The sequence below is a fragment of the Cucurbita moschata genome, unplaced genomic scaffold (genome assembly GCF_002738365.1).
Source record: "Cucurbita moschata cultivar Rifu unplaced genomic scaffold, Cmos_1.0 Cmo_Scf00001, whole genome shotgun sequence".
Taxonomy (NCBI): domain Eukaryota; kingdom Viridiplantae; phylum Streptophyta; class Magnoliopsida; order Cucurbitales; family Cucurbitaceae; genus Cucurbita; species Cucurbita moschata.
In genome coordinates this window covers 5,038,286-5,063,689 of record NW_019268517.1, presented here as the reverse complement: position 1 = coordinate 5,063,689, position 25,404 = coordinate 5,038,286, and the positions used below count along the sequence as shown (strand labels likewise).

General features: G+C 36.9%; 1 protein-coding gene across 1 annotated transcript; it reads right to left on the bottom strand.

Moving 5' to 3' along the window:
• Positions 1–6,097: 6,097 nt before the first annotated feature.
• LOC111441821 (14 kDa proline-rich protein DC2.15-like) lies at positions 6,098–6,600 on the bottom strand. Its single transcript, XM_023078998.1, has one exon. It carries the CDS (start codon positions 6,467–6,469, stop codon positions 6,098–6,100), a length of 372 nt encoding a protein of 123 aa, XP_022934766.1. The 5' UTR covers positions 6,470–6,600.
• Positions 6,601–25,404: the final 18,804 nt, after the last annotated feature.

Below are 25,404 nucleotides of genomic sequence, written 5' to 3'. Positions count from 1 at the left end.
GAACAAGGTGTGAAAACTCGTTCTTCTATTAATTTATTTAATAATCTTGCTTTTGTTTCTCAAATTGAACCAAAAAGTCTTAAGGATGCCGAAAATGATGAGTTTTGGATTTTAGCTAGGCAAGAAGAAGTAAATCAATTTGAGAGAAACAAAGTTTGGGAATTAATCCCTAGGCCCTCTAATACTTCTATTATTGGAACAAATGGATTTTTAGAAATAAAATGGATGAAAATGGGAATATCATTATAAATAAAGCTACGCTTGTAGCTCAAGGTTATTGTCAAGAGGAAGCCATAGATTATGAAGAAACTTTTGCACCCGTTGCTAGATTAGAAGCTATTAGAATGTTACTTGCTTTTGCGTCTTACAAAAATTTTGTATTGTATCAAATGGATGTGAAAAGTGCATTTTTGAATGGTTATATTATGGAGGAAGTTTATGTAGAATAACCTCCCGGATTTGAAAATGTAGAATTTCCTCGTCATGTCTATAAGTTGAAAAAGGCTCTTTCTGGCTTAAAACAAGCTCCAAGAGCTTGGTATGATAGACTTAGTAATTTTCTTATTGGGAATGATTTTAAAATGGGTAAACTCGACACTACACTCTTTATTAAGATTAAAGAAAACGAGATGCTATTAGTGCAAATATATGTGGATGATATCATATTTGGTTCTACTAATCCTTCCTTATGTAAAGAATTTTTTAAATGTATGCATAGTGAGTTTGAGATGAGTATGATGGGAGAACTTCGTTTCTTTCTTGGACTCCAAATCAAACAACTCAAGGATGGTATCTTCATCAATCAAGAGAAATACACTAAAGATTTGCTTAAAAGGTTCAAGTTAAATGGAGGTAAAATTGCAAGAACTCCCATGAGCACATCCACTCAACTTGACAAGGGTGAAAAAGGTAAAAGTGTGAATATTAAAGCTTATCGAGGTATGATTGGATCTTTACTTTACTTGACCGCTAGTAGACCCGATATTATGTTTAGTGTATGTCTTTGTGCTAGATTTCAATCTTGTCCTAAGAAATCTCATTTACATGCCGTTAAGAGAATATTTAAATATTTGCTTGGAACTATTGATTTAGGATTGTGGTATCCTAGAAATGTTGAATTTAAATTGGTAGGATATTCTGATGCGGATTTTGCCGGAAGCTTACTTGATCGTAAAAGTACTAGTGGAACTTGTCAATTTCTTGGTAGTTCTTTAGTTTCTTGGTTTAGTAAAAAGCAAAATTCGGTTGTCTTATCTACTACCGAAGCGGAATATATTGCGGTTGCTAGTTGTTGTGCTCAAATTCTTTGGATGAAACAAACTCTTTGTGATTTTGGATTAAAGTTGGATAGTGTGCCTATATTTTGTGATAATAAGTGCTATTAATTTAACCAAAAATCCTATTCATCATTCTAGAACTAAACATATTGACATTAGACATCACTTTATTAGAGAGCATGTGCAAAATGAACATATTATTCTTGATTTTGTAAACTCTAATAATCAACTAGCCGATATTTTCACCAAGCCATTGAATGAAGAAAATTTTTGCAAAAATAGGCTTGAGCTTGTATTATTCGTTGTGATATATCTTGAATTTTATAATCTTGTTTATAATTATTGAATGCATGTTCTTAGGGGGAGCCATTATGTCATTCTTAAATGTATTCTTTTTCGATGGTTCTTTTTTATGATTACAAAGGGGGAGAAAATTAAGAAAAATATGCTCTAAGTTTGTTGTTTTATAATTTATGAATCATTTACTTATTGTGATGTTTCATAATTTCTTGAGGCATTAATACAGGGGAAAATATGCTCTTGAGTGAAATTTATGATAATATATTAGTATGTATTGATATTATTACATGGATGGTGTATTACCTTGGTTTTTATGAATTTTTCTTGAAATGGTTTGTCATCATAAAAAGGGGAGAATGTTGGCTTATTGGCCCTTGATCTCAATTAATTAATTTCATTCAATTAATTGATTGAAAACAAACCTACTTTTAATTATTAACTATTTTCAATTTTTTGAACTGTCCACAGTATAAGGTCGGGAATAACGATTACAATGACTTTTCAATTACTCAAATTAGAGCTAAAACAAAGAAATTAGAGTCGAGACAACATACCCAACGTGATGATCAGGCAGCAAAATCAAAATGATGGACAAATCAAAATACATCAAAGTATGACATTTATAATGTTGGAAGAGTAACAAATGGTGGAGTTTTTCTTATTATTATATTTCTAAATGAAATTATTTTTACAAAATATAAATTTGAATCTAACCGTTACTCACATCGATTTTTATTATTACTATATTATATAATTATATTTTAAAATTTTAAAATTTTTGGAAAGGATTGAGTTTGCTCTTGAACTCGTAAAAAGAGAGGTGTAGCGGTTTGGCTCTGATCTGTGGAAAGAGTCGAGAAAGTTCTTTATTCAAATTCACAAGAGGCGCTTGGGTAGTGGAGTAGGTCGAGTTTGACCGAACCACTATAAAATTACGGTGTCATTTTCTATAACTCTTTCCTATTTAATTTCAAAATTATTATTTTTATTTATTTCATGTTCTACTTGATTATTGTTTTGACTTGAATTATTTTGTTCTAGTAATTATCATTTTCTACTTATTTGTAAAAAGTTTAATCATTAAAAAAAAAATCACGTTTAAACACTTTTATCGTTAAAACCCTATTCACCCCCCTCTAGGGTTGCCATACCGATCCAACACACATGTGCTGGACATCCCCAAATTTTGAAGTGATGTAAACTACCTTTACACCCTTTCCATAACTCATATCGTTTTCTAACTTATCATAGTCGTAACGTTCTTATACCTATCACAGACGTATCATTACGTGAACGTACCTTAGTCATATCATCACAAAAACGTAACCTAACGCTATCGTTTTATCAATTCTAACGCTAATCAATCCTAACGCTATTGTTCTATCAATCTATCACAACCTATCCCTTTCTATCCGTAACCTAACCGTATTCTTTCATCAATCTCTCTTATCCACATCACTCCGGTATGTAACCTAACCTTAACGTTTCATAAATGTATTTTACTCCTATCGTTACATTTCGTTTTGTGCATCCTTCTCGTATCCTATCTCAAGCTTATCATTGAACACATCGTACCGTAATTATTATCAAACAATTTACGTATTATAACATATACATAACAAATATCGATCCACAGAAAATTCACACATATCAATATATATGACACGTGGAGAACCACAGGGCACGTGTCAACAACAAATATAACCATGTCGATAGTAAGGTCACTTACCTGGCTAGCTTAAGTCGTTGTAACAAATGTGATGTGATTTGCTAGAATTCATATAAATGATTGACATTTAGTTTCTAACTCAAAGCTAAACCATTGTAAGAATTCGAAGATCTAAATATAATTCACTGTGATTTCTAAAAAAACAATAGGATAAAAGAAAATGAAAATTTAATATATACCTTATTGATCAGATCTATCTTCACGTAAATCTCCCCGTGAATCACAACTCATTATTTTTCTGTTGTTGTTTTTTTTTTTTGGAGTAACGGTTGCTTTCTGGCTTAAGGATGGGTTAAGGAATTATAATTGTGCGAAGGGATGAGAGGTTAGTAGAGAGGAGCGGGAAAATGTTGTTTTATTTTGTTTATTTATTTATTATTATTTTTATTTCTTTATTTCTTTATTTATTTTTGGGCTATTACAAAATCCTTCGGGCACTTGCTTGGACCCTCTAATCAAGCTAATTTGTAACGACGTCTGGAAGTCAGCGGAACCCCATAGTGTCATGTACTATTCAAACTTGATAGCTTGGCTAATTATCATAGGTTTAATGTATGGAGCACAGCTGCGAGTTTAAACTATTTATTGGTCTATTTTTCTTGAGGCTTCAACTCTAGCCGACCAAGGAGAGACTTGAAATATAAATATATCTAAGAATAGCTCACCAATCCTCACATTTGTGTAAATCAAGGTAGGTCTTAAACAAAGATACTCTAATTTTTCATACGTTAATAACTTTGCCTACGAAATGGCTTTAATGTTGGCTTGGTTGGATGACCTATAGGATGTATGAATGACGAATTTTTCATGATTGTTTGATGTGTTTTATGTTATGTTATGTTTATGCAATGATACAAGATGTACTATAATATGATTATGTCATGTTATGGAACTATGTTGTGATATTAATATTGCATGATGCACGAACCTCCATATATTACACTACATAAACTACGATATCATGTTCGTCGTGATATTATGCACGCTCCTTTCCCTCCATAGCTTCTGCCAACGTGAGCGCAAGCTAGCTCAACAAGTAGACTTAGAGGATACGTATACGAGTATGCTAGGTGGATCTATGTGTGCATGTGTAGAGAAATATTACACATTCAACTCTATCCAGACTGAAAAGTAGCGATCGTTGCATGTATTTGCCTTTTTCGACCACAACAGTGTGATTATTTACTGAGTATTTTTTAAATTATCAAACCAAGTGCTTTTTTTGTTTCAGGTGAAGGTAAGACAACCATGTAGTGTCACTATGTAGGCTGAAGGAAGTTATGATAGTTGCATTTTCTATTCAAGTTATAGCCCTTTTGTTAGATATTAAAATTAGTTACTTAAGATTAATGTTTAAAAGGTTAATGTTGACAAAAAAAAATATATATATATATATATGGAAGTCTCCATTTTATGGAAATGTCAATGTCAATAGACAATTTTGAAAAAAAAATATATAAAACAAAAATAATAATAAATTAAATTAGTAAAAAAAACCTATTTTACGATTTTAAATATATTAAAATACAAATTATTAACTCGAGATAAAAGAGACATATGATGATGTAATTAATATGAATTTTAAAGTTTAACAATTCAAAAATTATGAAAAGGTTGTAATGAATAATTATTAGAAAAAAAAATTAATTTCCCAACTTAGTGAACCACGAATTATTCATCATCATTTTTAAAATTAAAATTAAAGTTGGATCTATAAATAATTAAATAAAGAAAGAAAGAAAAGAAAAAGAAAAATGTAGGAATTATCTCTACAATTTGCTTTTCATTGACCGTGACAGAGAGTATTGACAAGGACCATTATATTCTTTTTTCATTAAAATGTCCATATTTAATATTGTCAACCAAATCCACTTTTTAATCGTATTGTATAAAAATTGACCTTATATTTAATAAAAATATCAACAAATAATATTAATAATAATCCTCTTCCTCGTTTAAAATAGTAAATTCTTATACGACGGTTTAAATATTCTTATAAATTTTTCAAAAGTTCCCATACACTACTAGATATCACGTCGGGTTGGAAAAGAGAACGAAACATTTCTTAAAATAATATGAAAACATGTCTCACAGACACATTTTAAAATAGTGAGACTGACGGCGAAACGTAATGGGCCAAAGTAGATAATCCTTGCTAACGGGAGCTTAGGCTATTACAAATGGTATCAGAGCCAGACACCGAGCGGTGTGCCAACAAAGATGCTGGCCTCCAAGGGGGTGGATTGTGAGATCCCACGTCAGTTGGAAAGGAGAACGAAGCATTCTTTATAGGAACGTGAAAACCTCTCCCTAACAAACATGTTTTAAAACTGTAAGGCTGATGGCGATACATAACGAGTCAAAACGGATAATATCTACTAGCCGCGTACTTCGGCTGTTACACCGACATCCATATTTTCATGAAATTGAGGTCTCTATATTTTTCGTCAACATCGTCATTTAAAACTTGAGTGTTAATATTACTCTCTTTAATATTTCGTCATGAAAAATTTGAAGTTAAAGGTTTTTTATGATTTCATACAAGTAACACAGGTGAAACAAGATTTGAGGTTTCAAACATATGCATCGTCAAATTTGTAATAAGACACAAGAGAACAGACAAACATATACATCGTCATTGCATTGTAATGAAACTATAAAAAGATGGTGGAATTCTGAGAAGATTTTCAAACCCATCATAACACGACGTACGACCAAATGATTATTTAAACACGATATTGAAATGGAAAATTGAAGAAGAAACCAGAAAGGGAAATGAAAGGATTTGGTTTCAAGTAGGGCATTGGAAACCAGACGGAACCTTCTTTCCACAGTAGTTCAAAAGCAAGCTGAGGGAAACTGAGAGGTCAATCTGGAGACCCAAGGCTTTGGCCTTCACCGCAGTGCAAAGGCACACAGCAGCTTCTAGGTCAACAAGGCCTTGGATTAGGGTGCAGCATGGGGATTTTGGTGGTGAGCCGATCACTATGTGCACTAGACCGTCCAGCAAGTCGGCACAGACGCCGAGCATGAGGGTGTCCTTGGGGCACTTGAAGAGTGATGGTGGCTGCCTTGAAGGGACATAGGTGGAGCTGACCATAGTGAAGAAGAGGAGGTTGACGAGGAGGAGGAGGGCAATGGGTGAAGAGAGCTTGGAAGCCATTGGTGGAGAGATATTGAAGGGTTTGTAGGTTTGTGCAATGGCTTGTGAAGAATTATGAGAAGGGTTAGGGTTTTTATAGATGAGGTTTGGGAATTTGTTGTATTTTAACACAAAAATTCTTTATAAATTGCTCCATATAAAACACCCAACTTTTTCATTTACTTTATTAAGTTTTAAGGAATTGATTTGAGAGAGATGGGTTTTCAATTAGTTTGTCTGTTTCTAAAATATTATAAAAATGTAAAATGGCCGGCAAAATAGACCAAGTGATGTTTGATAATAAGATATTAAATATTTTTAAAAGAAATTATTGTGGTATGTATGGTTGGAAAATAATATTTGATAGAAGCCCTTTAAGACAAGTGGGTAATAGATGATAATCTAGAAATTATTTTTAGCACAATAATGGGTAACAAATTATTTTTAGACAAGTGGGAAAATAATTATTTTACTGTGGTTGCCATGGCTTTCTAACAGTGCATGGGTAAAAAAATTTAATTTGTTAACTGATTTGATTCAGTTGTGTGTTTCTCGTATTTTATTTTTTATTCACTCATTCCCATTAAGGTTTAGCTTCTCCTTTAGTCTCAATTTAATGTTTTATGTAACGATCCTAAATTTCTACATACTCAGAGTCTCTACTAAGTCTCATGCTTGTCTCTTAAATGCGGAATATAGCTCTTAGATACTCATCATAAATAACGGAAAATTTAATACACATTCAGAACAATATTGTTTTTAATGAATTTATTATGAACGTTTAAGTCCACGACATCGTTTATGAAATATTTTCATAGACTTTTCCACACTTATTAGTCATGTCATGCATGCAGTGGTATCTATATTTGATTAGGAAAATTAGGGTCGCTATGGATGTTATGTATCACCGAAGATTTAATGTTAGGAATCATAGATTTACCTACTTATATATTAGATAATATATTGTGCCACCAAAAAAATGTGGAAAAGAATGTTCACCTGCCAGAGGATGAGGTAGGGATCCGAGTCTGACTCGTGAAGCTTCGATAAGTCATATAGGCCTAGCCTTGTCACTACCTAGAGTACCACAAGTGGCACCATCGGTGCCTTTAGTAGTGTCGGTCCCCACTACGACTACCCTAATGTGGGAGACCTTTCATGAAATAATAGAGACTATGACAACCAGATAACGAGCGTAGACAACCAACAACCCTAAGATGATTCAAGAGGTGAAATAATTATGAAATTGTAAGACAAACAAGCTTCGTATTATCAATAGGACCTCTAAGGGCCTAACCATGGTAGAGTTATGGCTATCATTGAGATGATATTTCATCTACTGAAGAGTTTAGATTACCATAAGGTATCTTGTGCATCGTTCATGTTTTAGGATGATGCACAAATATGGTGGCAACAAACGTAGATGTTTCTTAGTTCTAATGGTCTATATTAAAACAAAGAAGGCAGTGAGATTCATCATACACTTGGATGAAGGTGTTTGCCTCGACCTAGGCTTACTCGGTAAAGCTATTCATCAAGATGTTCTCAACTTGACCAAGATGGCCTCAACCTGACTTATTTCTAGCCTCGATGGGTTAGGCCTCGACCTTGACTCTAAGATCATCCCTTTGTCATGGCTTTCTAACACTGCATGGGTAACAAATTTTCATTTGTTAACTTATTTGATTCGGTTTGGTGTTTCTCGTATTTTATTTTTTATTCACTCATTCCCATTAAGGTCTAGCTTCTCCTTTAGTCTCAAGTTAATGTTTTATGTAACGATCCTAAATTTCTACATACTTAGAGTCGCTACTAAGTCTCATGCTTGTCTCTTAAATGCGGAATATAGCTCTTAGATACTCATCATAAATAACGGAAAATTTAAAACACATTCAGAACACATTTTTGGTCTTACGTGTTTCAAAACATAACGTTGGAATTTAAAATTAAAACAAAAACAATTACAAATGAAATAATTTAAATAATGAAATAAAAGCGTTCTATATTGACCTAAGACTAAGAATCTAAACATGCAACTACCCTATGCACGTGCCACAGTATCTATTTTTGATGTTGTTGCCGTCCGTACATGAGCGTCTTGTCTTTACCTGAAAAATGATATGTGGCACAAGGCCTGAGTATTTCAAAAAATACTCAGTAAGTCACCCACTGTAGGGGTCATGCTGAGGCAAACACATGCAACATGCTCTTGGGATCGAGCTCTAGCGCATCTAGGAGTGACCTCCAATCTCGAACAAATTGGATGTGTAGTACTTCTTTACCCACCACCCACACGTGCGAGTGTGAATCTATAACAACCCGAAATTTTCTACTTAATTTATGGTCGCTACTGTATACGTACCATAAACATTGAATGCGGAAAATTTCATTTAAATTCCACAAAACATATCCTTTATCTTAAAACACAGCCATGGAAAATAAATACCAACAAAAGACATGAAACAAAAGACACAACAAAAGACACCGTGTTTTGAATACATATTTAAAACGACGCAACAAAAGACACGAAATAAAATAATTATGCGTTTAAGTTTAAAACATTCTATTCTAGCCTAAGTCTAAGAAAATAAATACCACTATTCTATGTATGTGCACTGGTCTCGAGTTGCGGTGCCGTCGTCAGTCGTACATGAATGCCTTGCCTTAACCTGAAAAATGTAGTAGCACATTGTTTGAGTATTTAAAGAAATACTTGGTAAGTGACCCCACTATTGGGGTTAAATGCAACAATCACATGCAATGAAATGATGGGCTTATCTTTCATTTCGTTTCGTTTTCCCTACGGTGCTGTCCTAACGGATATTTTGGACGTGTACCATATACTCTACACACAGCCCATACGTGCGAGTATGGACTCACCAGCTAGTTCGCAGACCGCTGGGCCACTTTCCTTATCCAGTGGGCATACTCTAGGAGCCCCTTAGGCCGGACACCCGCTAGAACTAGTTGTTAGATTATGGAGCCTGATGCTTATTTATAGCTTGGTCAACGGTTATATCCGATAAAGCTATATTTGGTAAAACTATATCCGGTAAAGCTATATATAGTAAATAGTTATATATAGTAGATGGTTAAATCCGATAAAGCTATATATAGTAAATAGCTATATATAGTAGATGGCTAAATCTGGTAAAGCTATATATTAATTTCAAATTAAAGTAATATTAAATATTAATTAAATAATTAAACTATTTAATTAATATTTAATATTAATTCATATGTCAATCCCAATCAATTTCGACACATATTTGATTAAGATATTTAAATCTTATTTAAATATCTTAGATTCTCTCTTTTTGTTTAATTCGTAAATAAAACAAAAATGCGATTAAATATATCGTATATATGTAGCGCATATTCCTTAATTTGAATTCCAACACTTTGAACTCACTCGTCACACTGTTCTATGGTTTAGTCCGATATGAGCTAGTAGAGGGACCTAACTGACCTATAGATCATGGGCTCCTACGATCCAGGATTAACCGTTAAACTCATTAATCTTGTTAACCAACATTCATTAACTACTAGGACACTCCACTATAGCCTAGTAGTTGCACTCCCCTCACTATACATATATTTCTGTCCATTTGATATAACCATAATTAGTAAGCCGATCCTTCACAGGTTGTTCGTAACTAAAGCTGTGTTAATTTACCGTTTTACCCTTGAAGTTACTTCTTGTTCCTTATGTCCCACTTATCCTCTTATGAACAATTGGTTTGTGGTCCAACCAGTAAACCGAATCTCTCTCAGGCCAATGAGAGGGTGGGGCCCCTTGTTCAAGACCTAGAGTCAGTGCTTAAGGGAACTACCTCTCTTCTATCCCTAAAAGTGGGTAGGAGCGAATTCCATCTTACACCCCATGTCCCCAGCTATTCACCCAGTCTTACCCCTGAAATGGGAGGCCTATTGAGTCGACAAACTCAAGCCACTCTTACCCATGCAAAGCTAAGGATAATTCCGAATAAACAGGAGTTCATGGTAAGCTCAGGATTAAGATCGAGTTACCTAGGTCATCGAATGAAAAGAAAATTAGTCTCAACAGTAAACGACATTATAAAGTGAGAGTGGTTTTCTTCATGGTTCGATCTTATGCGATACTAATTGCATAGGACACCCCCACTTACATGTCTCCACATATGCAATTTAGTGATCACATTGTTTATATCATATACAAAAGTGGGCCACATCCATAGTGTCCCCAGAATGAGGTACTCAGCCTTATCCTTATACTATAGATCATTTTGACTATATACTTGAACTTGATCCACTCTTATGTCTCTACATATAGTTCAAGTAATCATACTATAGCCAGAGTGTTCTTAGTTTATTGGCTTTAGATTAATGATCGTAAAGTTCACTTTATTCAATAACAATCTTTACTGAATAAACAACAATAAATACAATAAACTAGGGCATCACATACTCATGCCTTTTCTCCCACTTGCCCTAGATTACATAACTCGTAGTCCTAGACTCACTAGGTGCCCTTCAAACACTTTAGCCGTGAGGGGCTTTGTAAATGGATCAGCAATGTTGTGCTCTGAAGCTATCTGTGTGACGATCACATCTCCTCGTTGCACAATCTCCCTTATGAGATGATATTTGCGCTCAATATGTTTTCCTCGCTTATGGCTTCTTGGTTCTTTTGAATTTGCAACTGCTTTACTGTTATCACAATAAAGAGTGACGGGAAGATGCATATTTGGAACAACTTCCAAATCAGTTAAGAACTTCCTAAGCCATACAGATTCTTTCGCTGCTTCACAAGCAGCAACATACTCAGCCTCCATGGTGGAATCAGCAATGCAACCTTGCTTTATGCTTCTCCATATTATTGCTCCTCCGTTAAGAGTGAAGACAGGTCCTGATGTTGATTTCCTTGAATCTACATCGGTCTGAAAATCTGAGTTAGTTTACCCTATAAGGATCAGATCCTTGGCATCGTACATTAGCATATAGTCCCTCGTTCTCCTAAGATACTTGAGGATATTCTTAAAGGCAGTCCAATGAGCACGTCCCGGATTGGACTGATATCTACTGACAATTTCCACAGCATAGCATATGTCGGGTCGGGTACATAGCATGGCATACATTAGACTACCGACTGCTGATGCATAGGGAATGTGTCTTATATCCTCAACTTCTTGAGGTGTCTTAGAACTTTGTTCCTTCGACAAATGAACTCCATGCCCGAAAGGTAATAATCTTTTCTTGGAGTCCTGCATCTTATATCGAATGAACATTTTGTCGATGTACGATGCCTGAGACAATGCTATTGTTTTGTTCTTGCAATTCCGAACAATTTGGATTCCAAGAACAAATTGAGCCTCTCCCAAATCTTTTATTTGGAATTGTATCTCTAGCCAATGCTTAATGTCAGTCAGAAATCCCACATCAACGTACAACACCAGGAAAGCTACTGTAGAGTTGACTATCCATTTATAAACACAAGGTTCGTCAACATTTTTTTTAAAGCCATAAGATTTTATCGCAGTATCAAACTTTATATTCCAGGATCGAGATGCTTGCTTCAACCCATAAATGGATCTTTTAAGCTTGCAAACCCTTTACTCGTGATCCTGTTCAATGAACCCCTCTGGTTGAGCCATATAGATACTCTCTTCAAGATTGCTGTTTAAAAAGGCTGTCTTAACATCCATTTGCCAAATTTCATAATCATAAAAGTGGCAATAGACAAGAGTATTCTAATCGATTTAAGCATAGCAACAGGAGAGAAGGTTTCTTCATAGTCCACCCCCTCTGTTTGGGTATAACCCCTTGCTACTAGTCGAGCTTTAAAGGCCTGTACCTTATCAATTTGGTCTTGTTTCCTCTTATAGATCTATTTCAACCAATAAGTTTTACCCCATTTGGTTGATCTACAAGTTTCCAGACTGAATTGAAGTACATTGACTCCATTTCAAGATTCATGGCTTTAATCCACTGATCTCTATCTTCATCATTCATTGCCTGTTTATAGGTCAATGGATCCTCAATGCCATCATCAGGTATGATGACTTGAGTTTCTGCCAAACCTAAGTAACGATCGGGTTGAGTTATAACCCTCCCACTACGTCGAGGCATTCTCAACACTTGAGAATGATGTGATTGACCAGAAGTGTCATCTCCATCAACAACTCTTGTTGAAGGACCAGCTTGATCAACAACTCTTGTTGTTCTATCAATTGCTTCGTTAGAAATCTCACTTAATACTAGTTTGCTACGAGGTTGATGATTTCTTACGTGGTCTTCCTCTAAGAATGTAGCGTTTGTTGATACAAACACTCTATTTTCTTAAGGGTCATAAAACAAACCACCTTTCGTCTCTTTGAGGTATCCTACGAATAGAACTAAATTTGAACGACGTTCTAATTTCTTGGGATTTTGCAACAACACATTGTTGGCTCATTGGCCCTTGATCTCACATTAATTAATTTCAATCAATTAATTGATTGATGTTTTGATGATAACAAACCTACTCTTAATTATTAACTATTTTCAGTTTTTTGAACTGTCCACAGTATACGGTCGGGAATAACGATTACAACGACTTTTCAATTACTCAAATCAGAGCTAAAACGAAGAAATTAGAGTCGAGACAACATACCTGACGTGATGATGTGGCAGCAAAATCAAAATGATGGACAAATAAAAATATATCAAAGTATGGCATTTATAATGTTGGAAGAGTAACAAACGGTGAAGTTTTTCTTATTATTATATTTCTAAATGAAATTATTTTTACAAAATATAAATTTGAATCTAACCGTTACTCACATCGATTTTTATTATTACTATATTATATTTATATTATTATATTTTAAAATTTTGGTAGTTACTCACATAATTTTTATTATTATTATATTATTATATTTATAATAAATTTTGAATTTTCATTTGACCGTTACTCACATAACTTTTTATTATTATTATATTAAAAATTTTAAATAAATGAATTTGGAAAATTTTCTTATTTATTTACTTTTAATCTCTACCTTCCATTATTCCTAACACAATCCAATGGTCAAATATTAATTCCTACATTTTGCCATTTTTCTCTTGTATATAAACTCATCTTCCCCCACATTTTAAAATACAACTTACATACATTCTCTAATCCTCATTTGTTCAAAGTCTCCATTGTTTGATGCTCTCTCCAAGCTTACAAGTTTATTTCTCTTCATCTTATTCTTGAGAGGGATTATTATTGTATTGTGAGGAAATAGTTGTGAGTGTCCCAAATTGTAAATCTACTATTTGAGAGAGTTGTGGTGTGTTATTATCAAACTCAAATACTTGTACCGGTTTGATCCTGCGCTGTGGAAAGGATTGAGTTTGCTCTTTAACTCGTAAAAAGAGCGGTGTAGCGGTTTGGCTCTGATCCGTGGAAAGAGTTGAGAAAGTTGTTTATTCAAATTCCCAAGAGGCGCTTGGGGAGTGGAGTAGGTCGAGTTTGACCGAGCCACTATAAAATTACGGTGTCATTTTCTCTAACTCTTTCCTATTTAATTTCAAAATTATTATTGTGAATTATTGCATGTTCTACTTGATTATTGTTTTGACTTGAATTATTTTGTTCTAGTAATTATCATCCTCTACATCTTTGTAAAAAATTTAATCATTAAAAAAAAAAATCACGTTTAACACTTTTACCGTTAAAACCCTATTCACCCCCCTCTAGGGTTGCCATACCGATCCAACACACATGTGCTTGACATCCCCAAATTTTGAAGTGACATAAACTACCTTTACGCCCTTTCCATAACTCATATCGTTTTCTAACTTATCATAGCCTTAACGTTCTTATACCTATCACAGACATATCATTACGTGAATGTACCTTAGTCATATCATCACAAGAACGTAACCTAACGCTATCGTTCTATCAATTCTAACGCTATCGTTCTATAAATCCTAACGCTATCGTTCTATCAATCTATCACAACCTATCCCTTTCTACCCGTAACCTAACCGTATTCTTTCATCAATCTCTCTTATCCATATCACTCCGGTATGTAACCTAACCTTAACGTTTCATGAATGTATTTTACTCCTATCGTTACATTTCGTTTTGTGCATCCTTCTCGTATCCTATCTCAAGCTTATCATTGAACACATTGTACCGTAATTATTATCAAACAATTCACGTATTATAACATATACATAACAAATATCGATCCACAGACAATTTACACATATAAATATATATGACACGTGCAGAACCACGGGGCACGTGTGTAATAACCCGAAAATAATAAATAAATAAAATAATTAATTAATTAATTAAATGAAAATAAAAATAAATAAATAATAATAATAATAATAATAATAATAATAATAATAATAATAATAATAAATAAAAAAAAGAGAAGAACGAAACGAAGCAGCTGCGTCAAGCAGCTGCTGTAAAGGGGGGATGAGGGGCGGCGGACGCGTAGCTGGAGGCGTGGGATGGATGAGTGGATGATTAGGGGATGTGGAAGTGTATTAGAGCTTGATTAGGCTTTAAAAAGAGAAAAAAACGAAGAATGGAGATGGAGAGAAACCCAGAAAACAGAGGAGAAATTTTTGGAGAATTCGAGTTTTTGGTTGCTTAAAATTGGACATCAATCGAGGGTAAAGGAAGAGGGGTTGTTGCTGAGGAATCTTTTGAGGAAAGGATACGGCCCCGAGCTGAATCGGACGGTAATTCGAAGGTAACGAAAAAACCCATTTCACCGAACCTTTAAATCTCGATATCTTAGTTCGTATTGTATAATAAGTTATGAAATAGGGCTTGTTAGAAACGTAATAAGGAGATCCATAAATTTNGAACAGATGACCCTAGTAAGAGAACTAGGAGTCAATGATGAATAAAACCTAAAAAAAACACCTGGAAAGATTAGTTATGAACTCTTGAATGATAAGCTAGCTACTTACTGAGTAATCTAATTACTCATTAAAATTATTATAACTTTTCTTTCCAGATTTAAATGATGCAGGCCAACCGAGGACGAGACCAGCGGACTGAAGACTACTGGGAATCCATGTCTGTGTCTGTTTTGTATATTTATGTTTTCGCTGTCAAGAATTTACTTCGGTTGTTTTAAGTTTAAATAGCACTGGTTTTAAATGTTTTACTGGATGTTTTTTTTTAAATATTTTGAGATTATGGTTGGGTGTTAGAGTATGTTGTCGTTGATGATGGTAACTCCTGTTAATCGCGTTGACGATGAGCGGGCGTTACAAGTTGGTATCAGAGCCTAGGTTATAGGTTCTGTAGACAGTCTAGAATAGACAGTATGGATCCCTTTAGTCCAGCCCAACGATATCTCACCTCGGTCAGGTAAGTGATGCATGACTAAATTGTATGAAAGAATAGTATGAAAGTTTAAAAGAATTGATTATGAATACTTAATTATGTGTATAACAGATATGGTAGTGTTAAAATGTTTAGACCCTAGAATGTCCAATGTGGACCTGGGGATTGAGGGGCATCCTATAGAAGGAACTGCTCCAGCAGTGGCGATTTCGGAGACTACTTCTCAGTCGGCATCTAGAGATCAGCCGACTGTTGTTATTACTCTGGAGGCCTTGCAATCGCTGATTCAAAGTTAAGTGAATCAAGCGGTGCAGAGCCGAATGGATTAGGTGGTACAGATAGCTTTTGCTGGTTTTGGAAGGTGGGCGGCTCCGACAGCACCTGTACCTAGCCATGTGACTCTAGTGCCTGAAGCACAAGTAGGTGTTCAGGTAGCGATACCTCCAACAATTTCGAAGGAGCTACCTGGTACAACGGTAGTGACAGAGGCACCACTACGGGTAGTAACCTATGGGCGATGATGTATGACGAAGGAAAGTGAATACATATGAAATTTTATGAAACTTACCCCGCCAACTCTTGGAGAAAAGGGACTGATCCTTAGGCAGCTGAATGGTGGCTGGAATGTACTGAAACAAAATTACATTCTTCAACTGCCCAGGGAGTCATAAGATGCTGTGCGTCATGTATATGTTGGAGGGACCAGCCCATTTTTTGTGAAACCAAAGAAGCCAAAGATGGAGGCTAGTGGAGTCCCAATTTCATGGGCGGCATTTAAACATGAATTTTGTGAGAAATACTATCCTGCTCTAGTAAAACTATGAAACCGAAAGGTCTTTATGCAGCTGGAGCAGGATAATATGTCAATAGAGGAGTATGAAGTGAAGTTCACACAATTATCCAGGTTTGTTCCTCATATGGATGCTACTGAGAAAGAAAAGACAGATCTCTTTATCCTTGGTTTGAGGACAGAGATGTAGGGATTAGTGTCTGCCCATGTTTTTTATTAAATTTGTTACTGCTTATAATACTACTGTGGAATTAGATGCTGCCACCCTGGAGAGTAATCGGGGTTTCAACGGTCAGAAACGACCAAGTAGTAAACAAAAAAAAATTCACTTAGATATTCTCAAGTTTGCGACAGCAGGCAGTACTACGACAAGTAGATCATCGGTCTTCTTTAGGTGATAGGAAGGCAATATGTGAAAAATGTGGATTGATGCATGAGGGACCCTGTACTGCCGTAAACAAGACATGTTATAATTGTGGTAAGAGCGACCATCTTGCCAGAGTGTCGTAATGCAAAGAATCCTAGTGTGGTATGTGCGAGAGGCTCTAGGAGGGGAAGGAGGTCAGTCGAGTGCTGGAGGATAGCCTCAGTCTCGAGGTAAAGCCTTTGCCACGACGAGCAAGGTAGCGGAGAATGCCAGCTCGGTGGTGACAGGTACTTTACCTATTTATAGCTACTTCTCTTATTCTATATTTGATTCGGGCTCAACGCATTCCTTTGACATCGTTGTTCGTTAAGCCCGAATTCAAGTAGAGCCTTTAGGTTATGAGGTTTTGGTCTCTACACCTTCAGGAGCCATTGATGACTCGTGAAAATGTGAAATGAGATAAAGTAGAAGTATCTGGCTAACCATTAGATGTGTTGTTAATGATGCTAGATATCTATGATTATGACATTATTTCGGGCATGGATTGGCTATATGTTCATCATGCCAGTATCGATTGTTATAAGAAGGAGATAGTTTCACCTCCTGATGGGAAAGAGCTTCCGGTTTCAGGTTACGAAGCCGGGAAGTGTTTCCAAGACAATAATTGCTCTAAAGGCTAGAAAGTTGATTAGGCATGATGTTGTGGCGTTCCTGGCTAGTGTGGCAAAAGTGAGACGAGTTGATACAGATGTATCAGTTGTATCTGTAGTGAATGAGTTCCTGGATGTCTTCCTGGATGAGATGCCTGGTTTGCCACCAGAGCGGGAAGTCTGTAGTGAATGAGTTCCTGGATGTCTTCCTGGATGAGATGCCTGGTTTGCCACCAGAGCGGGAAGTCAACCTTGACATTGAACTTGAACCGGGGATGACACTAGATGCCTGGTTTGCCACCAGAGCGGGAAGTCAACCTTGACATTGAACTTGAACCGGGGATGACACTTAACTCTAAAGCTCCTTATAGGATGGCCCCCACGGAATTGAAAGAGTTGAAAACCGGGGATGACACTTAACTCTAAAGCTCCTTATAGGATGGCCCCCACGGAATTGAAAGAGTTGAAAACCGGGGATGACACTTAACTCTAAAGCTCCTTATAGGATGGCCCCCACGGAATTGAAAGAGTTGAAATTGCAACTGCAAGAATTGTTGAACCAGGGGTTCATACGACCTAGTGTGTCACCGTGGGGAACTCGTGTTGTTTGTGAAGAAGAAGAACGGTACACTCCGTCTCTGTATTGATTATAGGGAGCTGAATAAGGTGACCATTAAAAATAAGTATCCCTTGCCGCGAATTGATGACTTGTTTGACCAGCTTCAAGGGGCAGCGGTATTTTCGAAGATTGATCTTCGTTCTGGTTATCACCAGATAAGAGTCAAAGAAGATGACGTACCGAAGACAGCTTTTCGTACTCAGTATGGGCATTATGAGCTTGTTGTGATGTTCTTTGGCTTGACTAATGCCCCTGCAGTGTTTATGGAGCTGATGAATCGGGTATTCCAGGATTTTCTGGATTCTTTTGTCATTGTGTTCATTGATGATATCTTGGTTTATTCCAAGACAAACGATGAACATGCAGAACATTTGAGGAAAGTTTTGTTGGTTCTGCGTAAACAAAGATTATATGCCAAGTTCTCAAAATGCGAGTTTTGGCTTCAAAAGGTAGTATTCCTTGGTCATGTGGTATCCAAGGATGGTATAACTGTTGATCCAGCAAAGGTGGAGGCAATTATAGGTTGGGTTCGACCAACTACAGTTACTGAGGTGAGAAGTTTTCTGGGTTTAGCCGGATATTACAGGCGCTTTATTAAAGACTTTGCAAGGATTGCTGCACCACTGACTCAGTTAACCCGAAAAGGGAAGAAATTTGATTGGAGTTGAGCTTGTGAAAGTAGTTTTCAGTAACTCAAGGAAAGATTAGCGTCAGCCCCAGTGCTTATTGTACCTGACGGTACTGGAAACCTAGTAATTTATAGTGATGCCTCTAAGCATAGGTTGGGGTGCGTACTTATGCAAAACGGGAGAGTTATTGCTTATGCCTCTCGGCAATTAAAGGATTATGAACGCAGTTACCCAACTCATGATTTAGAATTAGCTGCTGTGGTGTTTGCTCTGAAGATATGGAGACATTATTTGTATGGTGAGAGGATACAAGTATATACTGATCATAAGAGTCTTAAATATCTGTTCACCCAGAAAGAGCTCATCATGAGGCAACGTTGGTGGTTGGAATTGGTAAAAGATTATGATGTGGAGATCCTACATCATCCTGGTAAAGCTAATGTGGTAGCTGATGCCTTGAGTTGTAAGACAGCTCACTCATCTGCAATGCTAACGAGACAACACAACATTCAGATGGAGTTTGAACGAGCCCAGATAGCTGTCTTGGTCAGGAAAGCGGCAGCTCAGCTAGCTCTTATAACTATTTGTCCGACGTTGCAGGAACAAATTATTCGGGGTCAGCAAAGGGACCCTTATTTTTCAAAAGTTGTGAGGCAACTTGAGACTGAACAAATCAAGGATTTCTGGATAACGGGTGATGGATGTTTGAAGTGGCAGAACCGAACTTGTGTGTCAAATGATGTAGAGATCAAGAGGAAGATTCTATCTGAGGCGCATGAGTCGCCCTATACTGTACATCCAGGTGCCACAAAGATGTATCAAGATTTGAAAACATGCTTTTGGTGGCCTGGGATGAAGAAAGATGTTGCTGAATGTGTGAGTAGGTGTTTAACTTGTCAACAAGTTAAGGCACCCAGATAGAAACCAGCTGGATTATTGCAACCTTTAAATGTGCCTCAGTGGAAGTGGGAAGAAGTGACTATGGATTTCATTACAGGACTACCTAGAACCCAGTTAGGGTTTACAGTGATATGGGTCGTTGTGGATAGATTAACTAAGACAGCCCATTTTATACCGGGTAGGTCTATATATTCGGTTGACAAGTGGGCACAATTGTATTTAAAGGAGATTGTAAGGTTGCATGGTGTACCAGTTTCTGTTGTGTCAAATAGGGATACGCGGTTTACTTCTCGATTCTGGAAGAGTCTTCAGGAAGCCCTTGGTATACAACTGAAGTTTAGATTAACGTTTCATCCTCAAACAGAGGGACATACTAAGAGATTAAATCAAATTCTTGAGGACATGTGTACATGATTTTGCTGGCGGTTGGGACACCTACCTGTATCTGGTTAAATTTGCCTATAACAATAGTTCTCAGGCAACCATTCCGATGATTCTTTTTAGACATGTTATGGATGGAGGTGTCGAACTTCGATTTATTGGAATGAGGTAGATAGAAAATAGTAGTTGGATCCAAACTTGTTACGAATGGCCAATGAGGCGATACAGAAGATTAGGAAAAGAATTCTGATCGTTCAAAGTCGTCAGAAGAGTTATGCTGATGTTAGAAGGAAGGACCTAGAGTTTGACATGGGGAACCACGTGTTCCTGAAGATTGCACCTATTCTTGAAATGTAGAGTTTGATATAGTAAGAGGGGAGAACTTATCCAATGTTTTATTGAACCTTCGTGATTCTCGAAAGAGTTGGGCTAGTAGCCTACATACTAGCATTGTCACTAGCATTAGAGGCTGTACATAATGCTTTTTATGTTTTGATGTTAAGTAAATATATTGAAGATCCTATGTATGTTCTTCGTTATAAAGATTTACCGTAGAAGAGAATCTAAGCTACGGAGGACAGACTATTAAGATTTTGACACGGGAGATGAGATTTTTGCGTAGTAGAGACATTACCTCCATTAAAGTTTTATGAAAGAAGCAATAATTTTGGAAAGCTACTTGGGAACCAGAAGAAGAGTTAAAACTCGAATATTGACATTTGTTCCTAGAGTTAGGAACTTTCGAGGACGAAAGTTTTTAAAAGGAGGGTAGAATTGTAATAACCCGAAAATAATAAATAAATAAATAAATTAATTAATTAATTAAATGAAAATAAAAATAAATAAATAATAATAATAATAATAATAATAATAATAATAAAAAAATAAAAAAAAAGAGAAGAACGAAACGAAGCAGCTGCTGTAAAGGGGGGATGAGGGGCGGCGGACGCGTAGCTGGAGGCGTGGGATGGATGAGTGGATGATTAGGGGATGTGGAAGTGTATTAGAGCTTGATTAGGCTTTAAAAAGGGAAGAAAAACGAAGAATGGAGATGGAGAGAAACCCAGAAAACAGAGGAGAAATTTTTGGAGAATTCGAGTTTTTGGTTGCTTAAAATTGGACATCAATCGAGGGTAAAGGAAGAGGGGTTGTTGCTGAGGAATCTTTTGAGGAAAGGATACGGCCCCGAGCTGAATCGGACGGTAATTCGAAGGTAACGAAAAAACCCATTTCACCGAACCTTTAAATCTCGATATCTTGGTTCGTATTGTATAATAAGTTATGAAATAGGGCTTGTTAGAAACGTAATAAGAAGATCCATAAATTTGTAGAAGGAATCAGGATGAAATTCGAACCGTAGAAGGAGGATATGGCTTCGGGATATAGTAGGTATTAACAGAAAAGATGGAAAAATTTCAGAAAAACGCAAGGAAGAAGAAGAAGCGCGTGCACTGCACGCAGGCGCGTGAGGGCCGCGACTGGGCGTGCGACTGGCGTGCTCCTGGCGCGTGGGACAGACACACCGAGGCGCGTGAGGGCGCGTGAGGGCGCGTGAAGCATCAGTTCGGTTCCCGGTTTGTCCCGTTCGATTTTTTTTTACCTGTTCTACCTAGATTGACCTATACTTACCTTGAAAATGGTGAAATATAGGTCTACTTGGAAGGAATTGTGTTGAAATACCCTATTAAATGTACAATCAAGAGAGAAAGGGATTCGAAACCAGGTAAGTAGCGTATCGACCTTTGAACTAGTTCTTAACTTGTTTTACAACATGTGAGTATGTTGTTTACCTGATTAAGAGCTTAATAAGTTATGATGAGCTTTGATGATAGTTCGTGTTTATTGTATATTGTGACTGCTTGCCTGTGATGTAAGCGTGATATAAACGATTGTCAGAATGTTCTACGTGTTGATCATGATACATGTATGAAAGCATGCAGTAACTGTGAGTATGTTATGCATGTTAATGGAAAGGTTATGACTCTAGATATGCTTATTGGTGGTTGAGCTATGGCTTATTTACTGGGTATGATAGTCTACTAATTCCCGCGGAGTTCCTGGCCAACGCGCTGTGTGCTAAGTCAGGGAGCATGAGTACTCCTGACCGTTGGTATATGAGATAAACAGGCCGCCAGAGCAATTAGTAGACGGGCCGTATTTGACCGAGAGCGAGTCTTACATACGAGTCCGAAAATTCTAGATAAGCATATCGAGAGAGAGTCAGTAACCTAGCTGGAGGTAGCTGAGATACCTCATTAACGAACAGATGACCCTAGTAAGAGAACTAGGAGTCAATGATGAATAAAACCTAAAAAAAACACCTGGAAAGATTAGTTATGAACTCTTGAATGATAAGCTAGCTACTTACTGAGTAATCTAATTACTCATCAAAATTATTATAACTTTTCTTTCCAGATTTAAATGATGCAGGCCAACCGAGGACGAGACCAGCGGACTGAAGACTACTGGGAATTCATGTCTGTGTCTGTTTTGTATATTTATGTTTTCGCTGTCAAGAATTTACTTCGGTTGTTTTAAGTTTAAATAGCACTGGTTTTAAATGTTTTACTGGATGTTTTTTTTTAAATATTTTGAGATTATGGTTGGGTGTTAGAGTATGTTGTCGTTGATGATGGTAACTCCTGTTAATCGCGTTGACGATGAGCGGGCGTTACAACGTGTCAACAACAAATATAACCATGCAGATAGTAAGGTCACTTACCTGGCCAGCTTAAGTCGTTGTAACAAATGTGATGTGATTTGCTAGAATTCATATAAATGATTGACATTTAGTTTCTAACTCAAAGCTAAACCATTGTAAGAATTCGAATATCTAACTATAATTGGCTGTGATTTCTAAAAAAACAATAGGATAAAAGAAAATGAAGACGTAAATCTCCCTGTGAATTACAACTCTCTCTCTTTTTTTTTTTTTGTCAACTAAATCTGACTCTTATTATTTTTCTGTTTTTTTTGGAGTAACGGTTGCTTTCTGGCTTAAGGATGGGTTAAGGAATTATAATTGTGCGAAGGGATGAGAGGTTAGCAGAGAGGAGTGGGGAAATGTTGTTTTATTTTGTTTATTTATTTATAATTATTTTTTATTTTTTTATTTCTTTATTTATTTTTGGGCTATTACAAAATCCTTGGGGCGCTTGCTTGGACCCTCTAATCAAACTAATTTGTAACGACGTCTGGAAGTCAGCGGAACCCCATAGTGTCATGTACTATTCAAACTTTATAGCTTGGCTAATTATCATAGGTTTAATGTATGGAGCATAGCTGCAGAGTATAAACTATTTATTGGTCTGTTTTTTTTAGGCTTCAACTCTAGCCGACCAAGGAGAGACTTGAAATATAAATATATCTAAGAATAGCTCAACAATCCTCACATTTGTGTAGATCAAGGTAGGTCTTAAACAAAGATACTCTAATTTTTCATACGTTAATAACTTCGCCTACGAAATGGCTTTAATGTTGGCTTGGTTGGATGACCTGTATGATGTATGAATGACGAATTTTTCATGATTTTTTGATGAATCGACGTCAAAACCCCCATTTTACACCACGAAAGTAACCTCAAAACCCTTTATACACCTCAGGAGTTGGTTTTAGACGAGTCCCTTACGCTAAACACCGTCGGCAAGGAAGACGGAACGACAGACTTTCGAGCTTCTCCAGATCTAGGAGTGTGAGGTCCTTACCAACGAAATCTGTACCAAAAACGGGGTTAGGATGAACCGGCTCATCACCGCGCACAGCCCGTCATCCTCGAACGGCCCGTCACCCGTGAGCGATCTGTTAGCCCGTGCCTCCACCCGAGACTCCTACACATGCGTTGCTCTCTGATTGTGCCATGTGGCACGTCTGCAACGCGGCTCCTCTCGGCTTCGGCGGCTTAATCGGCTCTGCGGCTACTCCTCGGCTCCGGCGGCTTATTCGGCTCGAGAAACCTGTTTCCAGCCCGTTGGACACCGTTCTGACCCTCCCGAACCTGGTTTCGACCCTGTTTAAGGTAAAATGGAACATTTTAAGGTCGTATTTCACAAATTCCAGTTGGGAATTTATTATTATTTGTGAAATACTAACGAAAGTGACTAATGAACCAATTGGAACCAACCACCAACAGAAGCGTAGAACGTCCACGAGGAGCTAGGAGCTTACGTTATATTCTAGGGAGTACTTCGGCTAAGGCCTACCAAGTAAGTGACTCACCCGTCGTAGGTTACGCATTAATTGCTGTATGTTGGCACGTGCCCGTGGATATGCACGTGTCATTAAATTGTATGCTAGCTTAATGTGCTTAAGTACGAAATCATGTGAACGTGAATGAATGTTATGTATGCTGCTTAGTTGATGTGATATCTTATGCATGTAACGATGTGTGGCCCTTGTACGATTATGGCTTGTTTGTATGAATATTTGAATGTAACTGTATGAATTGTATGACATGAAATACGATAAATTGCATGAAACATAACCCCGCTAGGAATATGTATGACATGTAACAAAATGAGAATGAGAATGACATGTAAGCATGAAAACGTGACATGGGGTTATGTTCATTAATGATAACTGTAGGACTAGTGGGACCTCATGGATATTGTGTGTTCATGCATTTGGGGGGATACCCCTACCCCATCACGAGGGTACGGACGCGTACATCCAATGGCAGGACAACGATCGTTATGCCTTTTATAGCGCTGTCGTGACGGTTCTAGTTCTAACGGGTCCCGGTATAAGGGGCTCCAAGAGTATGCCCACAGGCTAGGGACAGTAGCCCAATGGTGTGCAAACTAGCCGGTGAACCCATACTCGCACGTATGGGCTGCGTGTAGAGTATATGGTACACATCCACGATTACCTGTTAGGATTACACCTTAGGGAAAACGAAACGAAACAAAATGAAAGAAAGGTCCTATCATTTCATTGCATGTGTTTGTCGCATAACCTCGATAGGGAGTCACTTACTGAGTATTCTAGAAATACTCAAGCCTCGTGCTACTTTACTTTTGCAGATAAGGGCAAGGCATCCATGTGACAATGACGGCGGCATCGTACATCCCAGGACCGTGGCACATGTATAGGGTAGTTGTTTGTTTTTTTCCATTTCGTAGTCTAGGCTTAATTTGGTTGCATCGTTAGTATAGGTTAGTATAGATTGAAATATATTTGCATAATAAACCATAGGGTAGAATAAAACATTCATTTTGGACTGTTAAACTTTGATAACATGAAACTCATCCTTGTTTCAAATGAAAACGAGTTTGCATAAGATATTAAAAGAATGAAAAT

What these genes read in the sequence shown, in the direction of transcription:
- LOC111441821 (XM_023078998.1), bottom strand. Translation starts at nt 6,469, where the DNA reads ATGGCTTCCAAGCTCTCTTCACCCATTGCCCTCCTCCTCCTCGTCAAC.